The following is an 18,191-nucleotide window of genomic DNA, read 5'->3' as shown; positions in this document are numbered from 1 at the left end:
ATAAGCAAACAATAGATACTATCAGTGCATAATTCAGTGTGCATCAGCCTATCAATGAGAAGCAGAAAATCTCACACTATTCAGTAACTTAGAATAAGAATAAAGCTCACATTGCAGTATTGTTTCAAACAGCTTTATTCAATAAGCAACAAATGTTGCATTTTGATTACTGAAGTAACAATTGTGCTAACAGCATATAAACATTGTTGCATTTGTAACCCTCCCTGCACATCACTGGCTATAATAGTCAGTAGACATTTAAGGACCTTTAATCAAACATCACAGGTATTAGATTAAGTTACAGAATAAAGACAACGCATTAGATTTTATTATTTCTTTTAAAATAACTTTATTCACGGTAGTCTATTTATTTTTCTTCACACGCTTTTCTGTCTCTAACTATTTTAAATTTCACTCTACATGACCCCTTAAAAGCAAGGGGACATATGATACATCACATGTGATGCCAATAAAAGATATCAACATCACATATGGGTATTGAAACTTCTTCTTTATTTTTACAAGATTATTAATAAAATTATAAACAAGTTATTTCTATTAAAGAAGAATTAAAAATTTTCACGTAAGGGAAAGAGTGCTGCTAATAAAAGTTGATTCCTTCTCTTCTTGTCGTATATGTATATCCAAATCAACTAGCAGCACCATTTATATGGATTTGTGTTGAAATATTGGTGCTATCAATACAAATTGTCATGTTATTTATATTCCCTCTATAATACCATTTATTAAAAACCTTGTGCGGGAGTTTCTCTAACTCGAGAAGAGGGCTTTGACAACAAGAGGAAATAGGGCCCTGCTCTAGTGGGAAAGGTCGACAGACAGATGACATGAGGTGTAAGCAAGCGGGAGGTAACCTGATGGCAGGATGTAAGCAAAGCAGAGATGTTCAAGGCATGAGGCAGGGGGATGGAGGTGCAGCCTCAGGACTAGGTTATGTATCGGAAGGGTATGCTTTGATGAATAGTTGGGTTTTTGTGCCCGTTTGAAGCTTTGCAAGGTTAGGGAGAGTCTAATGGAGCGGGGGAGTGCGTTCCACTGAAGGGGTACAGCACGGGTGGAATCTTAAACTCGAGCATAGGAAGCAATGACCAGGGTAGAGGATAGGCGACGGTAATTGGCTGACCGAAGGGGGCGGGAAGGAGTATGAAGGGAGAGGAGGTTGGAGATGTAGGGAGCAGTGGAATTAAAGATGGCCTTATATGTGAGGGTGAGGATTTTGAAGAGGATTCTGTAGGGGAATGGGAGGAGTGCAGATTTTGTCAAAGGAGAGTGGCAGATGTGGAGCAGCGGGAGAGGAAGATAAGCCTAGCTGCGGAGTTGTGGACAGATTGGATGGGAGCAAGTGAGGCCAGTGAGGAGAACATTGCAATAGTCGAGTCGTGAGATGACCAATGAGTGGATGATAAGTTTAGTTGCACTCTGGGAGATAAATGGCCTGATGCGAGCAATGTTGCATAGCTGGAACCGACAGGGTTGCGCCAGAGCTTGGATGTGGGATGCAAAGGAAAGAGAGGAGTCAAGAGTGACACCCAAGCAGCGGAGTTGGGGAACGGGGGAGATGGTGGTGTTGTCAACAGTGATAGAGATATTGGTAGGGGGTGTTACTCTGGCTGGGGAAAAGATAATGAGTTCAGTTTTGTCCATGTTGAGCTTCAGAGAGCGCTTAGACATCCAGGAGGAGATGGCGGAGAGGCACCTGAAAACCTGAGAGAGGACAGAGGGGAACAGATCAGGAGAGGAGAGGTAGAGTTGTGTGTCATTTAAGGCCAAAGAAGTTAATGAGCGCACCCAGGGAAGAGGTGTAAAGGGAGAACAGAAGGGAGCCGAGGACAGAGCCCTGAGGGACACCAATAGGAAGGATGGAAAGGTGTGAGGTGGTGCCAGAGGCAGACACAGAGAAGGATCGGTTAGTGAGGTAAGAGGTAAACCAGTCAAGGACAGTGCTAGAGAGGCCAATGTTTTGGAGTGTGCGGAGGACGACAGGATGATCCACAGTGTCAAAGGCAGCAGAGAGAAGTGGCTCCTGGATTTGGCAAAAAGCAGGTCATTGGTGACTTTCACAAGGGCAGTCTCAGTGGAGTGGGCGAAAGCCAGATTGTAGTGGATCAAGGATGGAGTTGTCAGAAAGGTAGCTTGTGAGTTGGCTGTAGATCAGTCGTTCAAGTAGTTTGGAGGCAAATGGGAGAAGAGGAATGGGGCGGTAGCTAGTGGGTGATGAAGGGTTACAGTTTTTTGTTTTTTTAAATAATAGGTGAGACCAGAGGGTGTTTTAATGGTGAGGGAAAGATGCCGGTAGAGAGCAATAGGTTAAAGAGGTGAGCAAGGTGGGAGCAGGCAGTGGGGGAGAGGGAGCGGAGAAGATGGGAAGGGAGGTTGTTCCCGGGGGCAGGTTGAGGGGGAAGGATAAGATGAGGGAGTGGACTTCCTTGTCTGTAGTGGGACGGAAGGAGGACAAGGTGGGATAGATGAAGGGGAAGGATGATGGGGGCAGGGGGCGGCAGAGGGCTGACGGGAGGAAATATTGTGTCGGATTTCCTCAATTTTGGATATGAAGAAAGAGGCAAAGTCAGTGGCAGTGAATGAGGATGGGAGGGGAGGAGGAGGGGGGCGAAGGAGAGTATTGAAAGTTTCAAAGAGACGGTGTGGACTGGAGCACTGAGAAGAGATGAGTACTTGTAAAAAGGATTGCTTGGCGAGGGAAGGAGCAGAGCTGTAGGAGGAGAGAATAAACTTGAAATGGAGGAAGTCCGACAGAGAGTGAGATTTCCTCCAGGAGCGTTCAGTGGAGCGTGAACATTTTTATAGAGGGGGGCTCTATAGTCGAGAGCAGCGGTTAGGAAAGAGTTATAGAAGGAGGCTTCCTGGTTTGGACAGGTCATAGTGGAAAGAGGAGAAAGGAAAGTCTCGAGGGAGGACAGGATAGCGGAGTCGAGAGACCCGAGATTGCGTCTGCTGATGGTGGGTCTGGGCGTGGAAAGGAAAGGGGAAGATGAGAGGGTGAAGGAAAGCAGATGAGATGAGAGATCAGAGAGGGAAGGAAGAGTTTGAGAAATCAGAGAGATCACATCGGTGGGTGAAGACAAGGTCAAGGGAGTGGCCGAGATTGTGAGTAAGGGTGAAGGTCTATTGAGAAAGTCCAAAGGAGGAGGAAAGGGCAAGAAGATTAGTGGAAGCAGGATTAGTGTTGTCATTAGGGATGTTATAGTCACCGAGAATGATAGAGAGGAGGTCGGAGGAGAGAAAGTGGGGAAGCCAGGCAACAAAGTTGTCAAGGAAAGGTGAACAGCTGCCAGGGGGGCGGTAGATCACTGCCACAAGAAGGTGAACGGGGTAGAAGAGGCGGATAGTGTGGACCTCAAAGGTGGAGAAGGTGAGGGAGGGCTCAGGTAGGATGACGCGAAAGGTGCAGTTTGGGGAGAGAAGGATGGCATATAAAGGCGCCCAGTGCACAATGTGTATTGTACAGAGAGGTTATTATATGGTTATTACAGTCTAGGTCATGTCTTTAACTATTATTCTTCATCTGTCTTACAAATCCTGGGGAAAATCTTACATCACATGCACTAATTTGCACATGCATGATTTCTAGCCTCACCAGACCCATTACAGCAGTGCCTACTGTATTTAATGCAAGTAAAGCAATAAGACACTAGTAAACATTGTTTCTAGCATCACCAGACCCATTACAGCAGAACATACTGTATATAATGCAGTGCCTACTGTATATAATGCAATAAGACACTAGTCAGCATTGTTTCTAGCATCACCAGGCCCATTACAGCAGTGCCTACTGTATATAATGCAAGTAAAGCAATAAGTCTCTAGTAAGCATTGTTTCTAGCATCACCAGACCCATTACAGCAGCGCAAACTGTGTATATAATGCACGTAAAGCAATTAAGACAATAGTAAGCATTATTTCTAGCATCACCAGACCCATTACAGCAGTGCCTACTGTATATAATGCAAGTAAAGCAATAAGACAATAGTAGGCATTGTTTCTAGCATTACCAGACCCATTACAGCAGTGCCTACTGTATATAATGCAAATAAAGCAATAAGACACTAGTAAGCATTGTTTCTGCTATCACCAGACCCATTACAGCAGTGCCTACTGTATATACTGTAATGCAAGTAAAGCAATAAGACACATTGTTTCAAGCATCACCAGACCCATTACAGCAGTTGCTGCTGTATATAATGCAAGTAAAGCAATAAGACACTAGTCAGCATTGTTTCTAGCATCACCAGGCCCATTACAGCAGTGCCTACTGTAAATAATGCAAGTGAAGCAATAAGACACTAGTAAGCATTGTTCTACTATCACCAGACCCATTACAGCAGTGCCTACTGTATATAATGCAAGTAAAGCAATAAGTCTCTAGTAATCATTGTTTCTAGCATCACCAGACCCATTACAGCAGTGCAAACTGTGTATATAATGCACGTAAAGCAATAAGACAATAGTAAGCATTATTTCTAGCATTACCAGACCCATTACAGCAGTGCCTACTGTATATAATGCAAATAAAGCAATAACACACTAGTAAGCATTGTTTCTACTATCACCAGACCCATTACAGCAGTGCCTACTGTATGTAATGCAAGTAAAGCAATAAGACACTAGTAAGCATTGTTTCTACTATCACCAGACCCATTACACAGTGCCTACTGTATATAATGCAAGTAAAGCAATAAGACTCTAGTAAGCATTGTTTCTCTAACGTCCTAGTGGATGCTGGGAACTCCGAAAGGACCATGGGGAATAGCGGCTCCGCAGGATACTGGGCACAACTAAAAGAAAGCTTTTAGACTACCTGGTGTGCACTGGCTCCTCCCACTATGACCCTCCAAGCCTCAGTTAGATTTCTGTGCCCGGCCGAGCTGGATGCACACTAGGGGCTCTCCTGAGCTCCTAGAAAGAAAGTATATTTAGGTTTTTTATTTTACAGTGAGACCTGCTGGCAACAGGCTCACTGCATCGAGGGACTAAGGGGAGAAGAAGCGAACCTACCTGCTTGCAGCTAGCTTGGGCTTCTTAGGCTACTGGACACCATTAGCTCCAGAGGGATCGACCGCATGGAACTGGCCTTGGTGTTCGTTCCCGGAGCCGCGCCGCCGTTCCCCTTACAGAGCCAGAAGCAAGAAGAGGTCCGGAAAATCGGCGGCAGAAGACATCAGTCTTCACCAAGGTAGCGCACAGCACTGCAGCTGTGCGCCATTGCTCCTCATGCACACTTCACACTCCGGTCACTGAGGGTGCAGGGCGCTGGGGGGGGGGGGGGCGCCCTGAGCAGCAATAAAAACACCTTGGCTGGCAAATATATCACAATATATAGCCCCAGAGGCTATATATGTGATAAATACCCCTGCCAGAATCCATAAAAAAGCGGGAGAAAAGTCTGCGAAAAAGGGGCGGAGCTATCTCCCTCAGCACACTGGCGCCATTTTCTCTTCACAGTGCAGCTGGAAGACAGCTCCCCAGGCTCTCCCCTGTAGTTTGCAGGCTCAAGGGGTTAAAAAGAGAGGGGGGGCACTAAATTTAGGCGCAATATTGTATATACAAGCAGCTATTGGGAAAAATTCACTCAATATAGTGTTAATCCCTAAATTATATAGCGCTCTGGTGTGTGCTGGCATACTCTCTCTCTGTCTCCCCAAAGGGCTGTGTGGGGTCCTGTCCTCAGTCAGAGCATTCCCTGTGTGTGTGCGGTGTGTCGGTACGGCTGTGTCGACACGTTTGATGAGGAAGTTTATGTGATGGCAGAGCAGATGCCGATAAATGTGATGTCGCCCCCTGTGGGGCCGACACCAGAGTGGATGGATAGGTGGAAGGTATAAACCGACAGTGTCAACTCCTTACATAAAAGGCTGGATGACGTAACAGCTATGGGACAGCCGGCTTCTCAGCCCGCGCCTGCCCAGGCGTCTCAAAGGCCATCAGGGGCTCAAAAACGCCCGCTCCCTCAGATGGCAGACACAGATGTCGACACGGAGTCTGACTCCAGTGTCGACGAGGTTGAGACATATACACAATCCACTAGGAACATCCGTTACATGATCCCGGCAATAAAAAATGTGTTACACATTTCTGACATTAACCCAAGTACCACTAAAAAAGGGTTTTATGTTTGGGGAGAAAAAGCAGGCAGTGTTTTGTTCCCCCATCAAATGAGTGAATGAAGTGTGAAAAAGCGTGGGTTCCCCCGATAAGAAACTGGTAATTTCTAAAAAGTTACTGATGGCGTACCCTTTCCCGCCAGAGGATAAGTTACGCTGGGAGATATCCCCTAGGGTGGATAAGGCGCTCACACGTTTGTCAAAAAAGGTGGCACTGCCGTCTTAGGATACGGCCACTTTGAAGGTACCTGCTGATAAAAAGCAGGAGGCTATCCTGAAGTCTGTATTTACACACTCAGGTACTAGACTGAGACCTGCAGATAGTGCTGCTGCAGCGTGGTCTGTAACCCTGTCAAACAGGGATACTATTTTGCGAACATAAGACGTCGTCTTATATATGAGGGATGCACAGAGGGATATTTTGCCGGCTGGCATCCAGAATTAATGCAATGTCCATTCTGTCAGGAGGGTATTAGAGACCCGACACTGGACAGGTGATGCTGACTGTAAAAGGCACATAGAGCCTTATAAGGGTGAGGAATTGTTTGGGGATGGTCTCTGGGACCTCGTATCCACAGCAACAGCTGGGAAGAAAAAATTTTTACCTCAGGTTTCTTAACAGCCTAAGAAAGCACTGTATTATCAGGTACAGTCCTTTCGGCTTCAGAAAAGCAAGCGGGTAAAAGACGCTTCCTTTCTGCACAGAGACAAGGGAAGAGGGAAAAAGCTGCACCAGTCAGCCAGTTCCCAGAATCAAAATTCTTCCCCCGCTTCCTCTGAGTCCACCGCATGACGCGGGGGCTCCACAGGTGTAGCCAGGTACGGTGGGGGGCCGCCTCAAAAATTTCAGCGATCAGTGGGCTCGCTCACAGGTGGATCCCTGGATCCTTCAAGTAGTATCTCAGGGGTACAAGCTGGAATTCGAGGCGTCTCCCCCCTGCCGTTTCCTCAAATCTGCCTTGCCGACAACTCCCTCAGGCAGGGAGGCTGTGCTAGAGGCAATTCACAAGCTGTATTCCCAGCAGGTGATAGTCAAGGTGCCCCTACTTCAACAAGGACGGGGTTACTATTCCACACTGTTTGTGGTACCGAAACCGGACGGTTCGGTGAGACCCATATTAAATTTGAAATCCTTGAACACATACATAAAAAATTCAAGTTCAAGATGGAATCGCTCAGGGCGGTTATTGCAAGCCTGGAGGAGGGGGATTACATGGTATCCCTGGACATCAAGGATGCTTACCTACATGTCCCCATTTACCATCCTCACCAGGAGTACCTCAGATTTGTGGTACAGGATTGCCATTACCAATTCCAAACACTGCCGTTTGGACTGTCCACGGCACCGAGGGTCTTTACCAAGGTAATGGCAGAAATGATGATACTCCTTCGAAAAAAGGGAGTTTTAATTATCCCGTACTTGGACGATCTCCTTATAAAGGCGAGGTCCAAGGAGCAGTTGTTGGTCGGAGTAGCACTATCTCGGGAAGTGCTACAACAGCACGGATGGATTCTATACATTCCAAAGTCACAGCTGGTTCCTACCACACGCCTACTGTTCCTGGGGATGGTTCTGGACACAGAACAGAAAAAAGTTTTCTCCCGCAGGAGAAAGCCAAGGAGCTGTCATCTCTAGTCAGAGACCTCCTGAAACCAAAACAGGTATCGGTGCATCACTGCACACGAGTCCTGGGAAAAATGGTAGCTTCTTACGAAGCAAAATTCCATTCGGCAGGTTCCATGCAAGAACCTTTCAGTGGGACCTCTTGGACAAGTGGTCGGGATCGCATCTTCAGATGCATCGGCTGATAACCCTGTCTCCAAGGACCAGGGTATCTCTACTGTGGTGGCTGCAGAGTGCTCATCTTCAAGAGGGCCGCAGATTCGGCATACAGGACTGGGTCCTGGTAACGGATGCCAGCCTTCGAGGCTGGGGGGCAGTCACACAGGGAAGAAATTTCCAAGGACTTTGGTCAAGTCAGGAGTCGTCCCTACACATAAATATTCTGGAACTGAGGGCCATTTACAATGCCCTATGTTTGGCAAGGCCTCTGCTTCAACACCAGCCGGTACTGATCCAATCAGACAACATCACGGCAGTCGCCCATGTAAACCGACAGGGCGGCACAAGAAGCAGGATGGCGATGGCAGAAGCCACAAGGATTCTCCGATGGGCGGAAAATCACGTCTTAGCACTGTCAGCAGTGTTCATTCCGGGAGTGGACAACTGGGAAGCAGACTTCCTCAGCGGACACGACCTACACCCGGGAGAGTGGGGACTTCATCCAGAAGTCTGCCAACTGTTGGTAAACCGTTGGGAAAGGCCACAGGTGGACATGATGGCGTCCCGCCTAAACAAAAAACTAGATATTGCGCCAGGTCAAGGGACCCTCAGGCAATAGCTGTGGACGCTCTAGTGACACCGTGGGTGTACCAGTCGGTTTATGTATTCCCTCCTCTGCCTCTCATACCAAAGGTACTGAGAATAATAAGAAAACGAGGAGTAAGAACGATACTCGTGGTTCCGGATGGACCAAGAAGAGCTTGGTACCCTGAACTTCAAGAAATTATATCAGAGGACCCATGGCCTCTACCGCTCAGACAGGATCTGCTACAGCAGGGGCCCTGTCTGTTCCAAGACTTACCGCGGCTGCGTTTGACGGCATGCCGGTTGAATTCCGGATCCTAAAGGAAAAGGGCATTCCGGAGGAAGTCATTCCTACGCTGATAAAAGCCAGGAAAGAAGTATCCACAAACCATTATCACCGTATTTGGCGAAAATATGTTGCGTGGTATGAGGCCAGGAAGGCCCCAACAGAGGAATTTCAGCTGGGTCGTTTTCTGCACTTCCTACAGTCAGGAGTGACTATGGGCCTAAACTTGGGTTCCATTAAGGTCCAGATTTCGGCTCTGTCGATTTTCTTCCAGAAAGAACTGGCTTCACTGCCTGGAGTTCAGACATTTGTAAAGGGAGTGCTACATATTCAGCCCCCTTTTGTGCCTCCTGTGGCACCTTGGGATCTCAACGTGGTGCTGAGTTTCCTAAAATCACATTGGTTTGAGCCACTTAAAACTGTGGATTTGAAATATCTCACGTGGAAAGTGGTCATGTTATTGGCCTTGGCTTCGGTCAGGCGTGTGTCAGAATGGGCGGCCTTGTCAGGTAAAAGCCCTTATCTGATTTTCCATATGGATAGGGCAGAATTGAGGACTCGTCCCCAGTTTCTCCCTAAGGTGGTATCAGCTTTTCACTTAAACCAACCTATTGTAGTGCCTGCGGCTACTAGGGACTTGGAAGATTCCAAGTTACTGGACGTAGTCAGGGCCTTAAAAAATTATATTTCCAGGAACGCTGGAGTCAGGAAAACTGACTCGCTTTTTATCCTGTAGGCACCCAACAAAATAGGTGCTCCTGCTTCTAAGCAGACTATTGCTCGCTGAATTTGTAGCACAATTCAGTTGGAGCATTCTGCGGCTGGATTGCCGCATCCTAAATCAGTAAAAGCCCATTCCACGAGGAAAGTGGGCTCACCTTGGGCGGCTGCCCGAGGGGTCTCGGCTTTACAACTTTGCCGAGCTGCAACTTGGTCAGGGGCAAACACGTTTGCTAAATTCTACAAATTTGATACCCTGGCTGAGGAGGACCTTGAGTTCTCTCATTCGGTGCTGCAGAGTCATCCGCACTCTCCCGCCCGTTTGGGAGCTTTGGTATAATCCCCATGGTCCTTTCGGAGTTCCCAGCATCCACTAGGACGTTAGAGAAAATAAGATTTTACTCACCGGTAAATCTATTTCTCGTAGTCCGTAGTGGATGCTGAGCGCCCATCCCAAGTGCGGATTGTCTGCAATACTTGTATATAGTTATTGTTAACTAAAGGGTTATTGTTATGAGCCATCTGTTGAGAGGCTCAGTTATGTTTCATACTGTTAACTGGATATGGTATCACGAGTTATACGGTGTGATTGGTGTGGCTGGTATGAGTCTTACCCGGGATTCAAAATCCTTCCTTATTGTGTCAGCTCTTCCGGGCACAGTATCCTAACTGAGGCTTGGAGGAGGGTCATAGTGGGAGGAGCCAGTGCACACCAGGTAGTCTAAATGCTTTCTTTTAGTTGTGCCCAGTCTCCTGCGGAGCCGCTATTCCCCATGGTCCTTTTGAAGTTCCCAGCATCCACTACAGACTACGAGAAATAGATTTACCGGTGAGTAAAATCTTATTTTCTAGCATCACCAGACCCATTACAGCAGTGCAAACTGTGTATATAATGCAAGTAAAGCAATAAGACAATAGTAAGCATTGTTTCTATCATCACCAGACCCATTACAGCAGTGCCTATTATATATAATGCAAGTAAAGTTCATATAAAGCAATAAGACAACTAGTAAATATTGTTTCTAGCGTCTCCATACCCATGGAGGAGGCAGCTGCTTTATATATAGTGCGGGGTCCTGTGCTCACTCCTCCCTCACCCCGTGCAGGCCATGCACAGACCTCTCCAGCCAGCTGCTAGTGGCTATTGGCCCCTACCCCCAGACCGGCCAGGTACTGCAGGGACTGGTGATTTTACACGTACCAGTACAAGTGTATATAGCACAATAGTACAGCATCATTATAGCCTGCCCATTACAGATATATATATATATATATATATATATACATATATATATATATACATATATATATATATATATATATATATATATATATATATATATATATATATATATATAGAGAGAGAGAGAGAGATAAAATGGCTAAAACTATACACACACACTCAGAATGACAGTGGCCCGGCTTTCAGCAGCAGGACTTCCAGAAACCCAGCAGCTCCTGTGTGAGTAGCGACCGTTTTCCAGTCATCTTCCAAGATTTTTATCACTGCCTTTATGGATTGTATAGAAGACCATTAGAATCACCTACTTTTATTATTATTATTAGTAGTAGTAGTAGTATGTTACAACTTGTATAATAGTGGGTTTTTTTTGTTCTTTTGTGCACAAAATTGCTTAATGGATGCAATTCCATTTGATGAACAAAGTTTTATTAGCAGCAAACATATGTATTGTAGAAATAAATCTGTCGGTGGAAAGGCAGAAGAAATCAGAGAGATGAATACATTAAGAGACATTTATTTATTTATGACATTTCCTGTAAAAGGCCCAAATATTAGCATTTTCATCACCACATATTACTAAGATTTGGAATACTTTTTCTGGGCATTGTATCATAACTTGCAAGGATGTTAGTTCCAAAAAGAGCATGTGATGAGTGTTCGCTTACTTCCGCGTTTGGTCCCAGTTTAGCAACTGCATATGTATGGCCAGTAATTACCAGAGTGGCATCAAAAGTATCCTCATTTGTAAACATGTACAAATGTATCCTATAGACTGCAATGGGCTAACGGCATCTAAAGCCTGAGTTAGGTAAAGTGGCCACCCTCTGGAAAGCTAATATTTTCGAATTATGGTAACATTCCCAATAGTGAACTATGAGGACTCCAACTGCTAACATTTGGGTAAATGTATTATAGCAGCACGATTCACGCTTCATATCAGTGCCGAGGCGAAGCAGGAAGGGACATCGGCAAGATGAAAGAACATCTTGTCAAAGCGGCGGAGCAAAAGTTCCTCCCTCCAGCGATGTCCCCGAGCACACAACGCATTAGCTAAGTGCTGACGTGCTGTGTCTCCTTTCCAGCCATCTCCTCTGCGCATGCGTGGGATTTCGCGCAGTCCAGAGCCCGCACCCGCCACAGCCAGGGACAGCTTTGTCCCTGCTGTGGTGTATGGGCATCGCCACCTGCAGCTGTCAAAATCAAAAGCTGCAGCTGTCGGAATGGTCAGCGATGCTGTCCAGTCATACATTGCCCTCGCATATCGCCTGCTATCTTATAGATAGTAGTGCCAATATGGACAGGGGCGCAGATCGTGGCTATTATACATGGGGGGAAGCATTATAGCGAACATAACGTGCGCTGATACTGCCCCCCCCATAAAGACTGTCCTTATGTTTATTCCACTTAGAGAAGACCACTGCAAATGTCGAAGTACCCTCTTGTTATAGAACCCCAAAGACCAAAAATGTTTAACTTCTCAGAAAACATCTGTTTTTGAAAGATTGCCCACATTTTGGGCTTTATAAATAGATCCTTTACAAAGTAGCTAGAGGATTTGTACAGACAAAGTATTGTTTGGCTGTGTAAATGATGTGTTTGTGTACTTTTCTTGCATTGTAAATGAAACTTCTGGTTTCATTCCCTGACTAATAATAGCACATTACTGTGAAGCTTCTCCTCCTACCATTTTGGAGGTCTAGGCTTGGCCTTTGCTAACAAAACAAAAAACTAGTGGAAGTAATAATATATTACAGAGTGTTACTTTTACTGAAGGAAAGGTTCTCATACACAGAGCAGACAATTTTCATGCAATTATTTTTAATTATACACCATCGGTTGAAACACTTGTCTTTTGACTTCACTCTGTTAGTATAACCAGTGTTAAAGTCTTTATTTATTGGCTTAATTAAAAATCACGGATATGCTTTGGACAGGTAGCATTGTGACAAGGGGATGGTTATGAGACTATATATCACAGTGCCTGTATACAAGTACAGGAAGAGTGCAAAGGTCAGTATATGCAACACATTAGGCAAACTGTTTTGCAGACTTTTTTTAAATTTCTCTGAAAAACAGTATCTTATTGTTATGATCTACAATATGTAATAGTTATGCTTTTTAACAGCAAATTTGTTGTTGTCTAGCTAACTCGCAACATTAAACTCTACTATGGATTGTTTCCCTTGGCACATTTTATTTAACATTTTGAAAATGAAATAATAATGCCTTGTTTTTCCCAATGTCAGCTCACCATTTAAAACACATAGGGGGAGATTAAATTGTTTGAAAAGTCAGTTGGGTGTCTGTGTTTTCCTATCTAATAGGAAAAAAACAGACACCCAACCGACTTTTCAAACATTTGAATTCCCCCCATTGAACGCTGTCAACAGTTGAGATGACGCACACGGATCTTTACTCCAATCTCATTTACTGCATAACTGTACAAACCTTGTTCCATTGAACATATAGTATGGTGCCTGAGTTTGAGTTGGGAGCAAAGCAAAAAAGGCAAATAACTTTGCACTTGGATAAACCATGTCGCACTGCAAGGGGTGAAGATACATTTATTGTATATTTGGATGCATTCCTCTTACAGTTTGTGAGCATTGAAATGGGCACAAACTTAATATACAAATATATCAAACCAGACACTGATCAGCTGATGCATTGCTGTTAATAGTGTCATACAGTATGCAGACCAAGGGGTCTATTTCATATTGATGGTTAGAATTTAATGAGCCCATACCCTAAAATAGCTTAGACCAGCTACCTTATATGGTAAGTTATAGTGCAAGTACAGCTGGCTCTGGACCCATTGCTAATGCTACAGATGTGTCCTCATACATCTAAACTCAATACACCACACAGTATGATATGCCTGGCACGAGTGAGCCGCCAGATCCTATGCAGCTCTGCTAGTGTCATGCGTCTTTATTTATTTATTTATTTATTTTTTTACAAAAAATGCATTGTAGGACTAACACTCATCAGAAGACTGTTCTGATTAATTTGATATGCAACACTTGTATATCTGTGTGCGACTGAGCACAGCGTAATTTGGCATGAAAAAAAGCCGCAGCTGCTGCATCGTAGTACTTCATGTGCAGATTCAGAGACTCAGTCGCACACAGACATACTAGTGTCACATATCAAATAAATCAGCACAGTCTCCTGGTGCATCCTAGGCGCATTGCATTGCAACTAAGACACATTGTTGGTAAGAACACACCTGACGCTAGCAGAGTTTTACGGGACCTAGAGCGCTAAGATGGGAAGTTTGGTGCAACTGCAGTAATGATGACATTTCAGCATTTTATCACTGTCAACATTATGACCATTTTGAGATGACGACGACGATTTTAAGCATGGTTTTTCAAATTATAGAAAAAACCTTATCTCAATCTGTAAACATTAAGCTTTCCAGATAATAGATTCTGTCACTGTACATTGTAGGCGGTCATCGACAAATAGCCATCTTGTATAGCTGTTCTCTTAGAGGTAACCAGCAAGTGTCTTTTCAAATATTTGGTAACGCATCATTATGAATTTTTATTCTCTTTGACTTTTATTGCCCGTTTTTGTCTTTTAACCCTGATATTTATTTCTGTTTCTTTTTGATGTACAACTCAACTTATCTTTTTTTTTTTTTGTCTTTTATTTCACAGAGGCCAAAAGAGAAAATTGGATGTGGATGAAGACGATGCTGCAAGCGAGTCTAGCAATGAGGATGAGGAAGGAAGCAGTTCTGAGGCTGATGAAATGGCAGCAGCAATCGAAGCTGAACTCAATGACTTCATATAACATCTATGCCAATAGGGAGACACTTGTAATTTGTGTAATTGCACACAAATGAAATTAACTTTTTCTGAGTTGCTACTTCAGTGTATGTATGATTATTATTTTTCTTGACAGAAGCATCTTTGTATATTTTGCGAGGAACACATTATTTTACACATTTCAGGCTGGTTGTTTTAAAGGTGTTTTACTTAAGGAGCTCTAATACTTTTACATTTTTTCTTTCAGTAGAAGGAAACCAGTATTAAGTTGAAGTGTTGTAATATGCCAAAGACATGTATTGCTTTTGTCTAAGCTTTACAGATTTTGAGAGGGTTTCCTGTGACTTTTTTTTTTTTTTTTGTAATTTTTTTTCTTTTTTTTTTTTTTGCTTTTTCCCCCTTCTGCCAGTTCTTTGAGAGGTAGTGCAATCCATTGGCAGACGTAAGCCTTGTTTCTGTGTGTGTGTGTGTGTGTGTGTGTGTGTGTGTGTGTGTGTGTATATAGTTATATATTTTACATACATATATATACACACACATATATCAATTTTGTATAAATCTAGAAAATATGATCTGAGAAAATGATGGACTTGTCACCTGCCTCTAACTGATGTCACTAAGTAAATAATGCTGTTTTTACTTGTTCCTCTGTGCATTAGTTTGGATTTGTTAGAAAAGCAGTGTTTAGATTTTTAACCTTGCCTCTCTGTGCTGGTACTGCAGGTTAGTTCAGGTCTGTATGGCCACATGGAACTTATTCATAGGATGTTCTCTAGAGAGAGGAAAAAATACTATAGCTTAACATGCAATATGGTTTTATTCGGGAGAGAACTAATGTAAAGTTTTTGTATATTCTATTTCATATATGACCCACAAAACAGATTTCTTTCGTTTAATAAAACAAACCCATTTTGTAGAATTTATTGTGCTTGCATTCTTGTTAAATGTACGTTCTTGTGGTCAAGCAGTAAAGAAGCATCTGTTTTCCAGTGGTTCTCCTAAAGTTGCTTCCAAGCTTGTCTTCACTGAAGCAGTGGAGTAAAAACGGTGAGCTCTCTGTCGGCATAAAGAAAATAGTAATTTATGACCTTTAGTGCAACAATCTTCCTGCTTCGGATTGATTTGAGCCCCACATCGCTACTCTGTGCTGTTGGGACCCTTGCTTTTTTCTGATACTTATGCCTGTGTTCAGACAATCCGGAAATGGCGCAATCTGTTTGGAAACTTGGAAATCCCAGAAGGTCAGTGTCTGGAAATCACAGACCACTGCAGCCCTGCCTCTGCTCCCCGTGTGACCTGTCCGGTAACCCACTGCTGATAGTACTGTAGTGGCAAGCTTCTCCTATAGAAATGTACCTTCTGTCACGAACCTCGGGCAGCGGCGACCGCGCTTGTCCCTGCGGGTGGCCTGGTCTGCCCGGCGCCTCTCTTCCCCTGTCAGTCTCCGGCTTCAGCGGCGGGTCGGCGCTGCTCTCCGGCGGCTTCCCGGAAGCAAGGGCGCCGCCATCACAAGCAAGGGCAAGGAGGCGGAGCAGGTCTGACGTCACCTGCCTGCTCCGCCAATCAGGCTAGGGCGGGGAATTTAAAATCAGATACCAGGCAGAGATCCGATGCCTGAGTATCTTCGTTTCTCCTGTGGAAGCTATGATCCAGAGCTCCCTCGTCCCTGCAAGCATCCTGTGCTTCCAAGCATCCTGTCCCTGCAAGCATCCTGTGCTTCCAAGCATCCTGTCCCTGCAAGCATCCTGTGCCTCCAAGCACCTCGTCCCTCCAAACACCTCGGTGTCTCCAAGCACCTCGTGCCTCCAAGCACCTCCGCGCCTCAAGCACCTCCGTGCCTCCAGTTACCTCCGTGCCTCCAGTTACCTCCGTGCCTCCAGTTACCTCCGTGCCTCCAAGCACCTCCGTGCCTCCAAGCACCTCGTGCCTCCAAGCACCCCGTGCCTCCAAGCACCTCCGCGCCTCAAAGCACCTCCGTGCCTCCAGTTACCTCCGTGTCTCCAAGCACCTCGTGCCTCCAAGCACCTCGTCCCTCCAAACACCTCGGTGTCTCCAAACACCTCCGTGCCTCCAAGCACCTCCGTGCCTCCAAACACCTCCGTGCCTCCAAGGGTCTCCCAGCACTCCCTGTACTCCCAGTACCTCAGTGCCTTCAATACCACAGTGTCTCCAATATCTCAGTACCCCAGCCTTCATTATTTCTACAAGTCTTGTCTTACAGGAGACCTACAAGAATTCCTCTGGGCCTCCCGCCTGCCGTCTTAGTTCTGCATGAGGAAGACCTACATCCGGCCATCTCTACTACGACCCAGTGGCGGTTCCTCTTCCCGGTCATCGGAAGAAGCCCCGAGTCCACAACACTCCCAAACCAGGTCAGTGATAGTATACTCAGGCCTCATGGACTCGGGGGATCGGAACACGGACTCTAGTGCCATCCAGAACCTGGCTTCTCGAGTGCAAGGTCAGGAAGCAGCACAAGGTCAGGTGATGCAGTACCTCCAGCAGTTGTCCGGGCGTCTGGATCAGATTCAGGCGTCTCTGGCCTCAGTAATTCCGGCTCCTGTTCCAGCAGTCGCACCAGTTGCCGTTGCCAGCAATGTTCAACCATCGGCCGGTGTCACTCCACGCCTTCAGTTGCCTACTCCGTCCCGCTATAATGGGAATCCCAAAAATTGTCGTGGTTTCTTGAACCAGTGCGAGGTACATTTCGAGCTACTTGCACACAACTTTCCTACAGACCGGTCCAAGGTAGCATATATTATTTCTCTGTTGGAAGGTTCTGCTTTGGATTGGGTGTCTCCATTATGGGAACGATCTGATCCCATGGTTTCCAACTACACCAACTTCATCTCGTCCTTTCGAAGGATTTTCGACGAGCCCGGCAGAATGACCACTGCTTCTTCCGATTTGCTCCGTGTTCGGCAGGGCGCCCGTTCCGTGGGCCAGTACGTGGTTCATTTCCAGACCATTGCTTCCGAACTACGCTGGAATAATGATGCCCTGAGAGCTGCCTTCTGGAACGGTCTTTCCGACCGGCTGAAAGACGAGCTGGTTACTAGAGATCTGCCGGATCCATTAGAAGATTTGATTTCCCTTTGCGTCAAGGTGGATCTTCGGATGCAGGAGCGTGGAAGAGAACGTAACCGTTCGGATCGTTCCAGGTTCCGGAATCCTACTCCTAGGCCGGTGGCCTCACCTAGCTCAGATGAGCCCATGCAAATTAACCGCTCCCGACTGTCTCCGGAAGAACGACAGCGTCGTCGTGAGGGTAAACTCTGCCTTTACTGTGGAGCCGCAGATCATTTTCTTAAATCTTGTAAAGTCCGTCCGGGAAACGGGCAGACCTAGCTTGTTCCGGAGGAGTCAAGCTGGGAGTTACGACAAAAGCTTCTCCAACTTCGGACTGCTTGCTTCCAGTAACTCTAGTCTCCAATTCAGTCTCCAGGTCTTGTGAAGCCCTATTGGATTCCGGAGCTGCAGGGAACTTCGTTTCTTCCTTCTGTGCCCAAAGTTTGGGTTTAAAGTTACGGCCTATCGAGCGGCCAATTTCACTGACGGCTATCAACGGGACTAGAATTTCCAAAGGTCTCATAATGTGGCGCACGGGGCCAGTTAAGCTGCGGGTCGGGGCTCTACATCAGGAAGATTTGGAACTCTT

The 18,191-nt window shown here is 45.6% G+C and overlaps 1 protein-coding gene across 1 annotated transcript in view; it reads left to right on the top strand.

The window, feature by feature from the left end:
• Nucleotides 1-15,452, top strand: part of CTDP1 (CTD phosphatase subunit 1) — a 469,717-nt gene extending 454,265 nt beyond the window's left edge. Inside the window, exon 13 of the mRNA XM_063923302.1 lies at nt 14,423-15,452. Coding sequence (XP_063779372.1) covers nt 14,423-14,558 — 136 coding nt within the window. The 3' untranslated portion in view covers nt 14,559-15,452. The remainder of the gene's footprint in view (nt 1-14,422) is intronic.
• Nucleotides 15,453-18,191: the final 2,739 nt, after the last annotated feature.

This window comes from Pseudophryne corroboree, chromosome 5, assembly GCF_028390025.1.
Source record: "Pseudophryne corroboree isolate aPseCor3 chromosome 5, aPseCor3.hap2, whole genome shotgun sequence".
NCBI classification, from domain to species: Eukaryota; Metazoa; Chordata; class Amphibia; order Anura; family Myobatrachidae; genus Pseudophryne; species Pseudophryne corroboree.
This window is presented reverse-complemented; position numbering and strand designations above follow the sequence as displayed.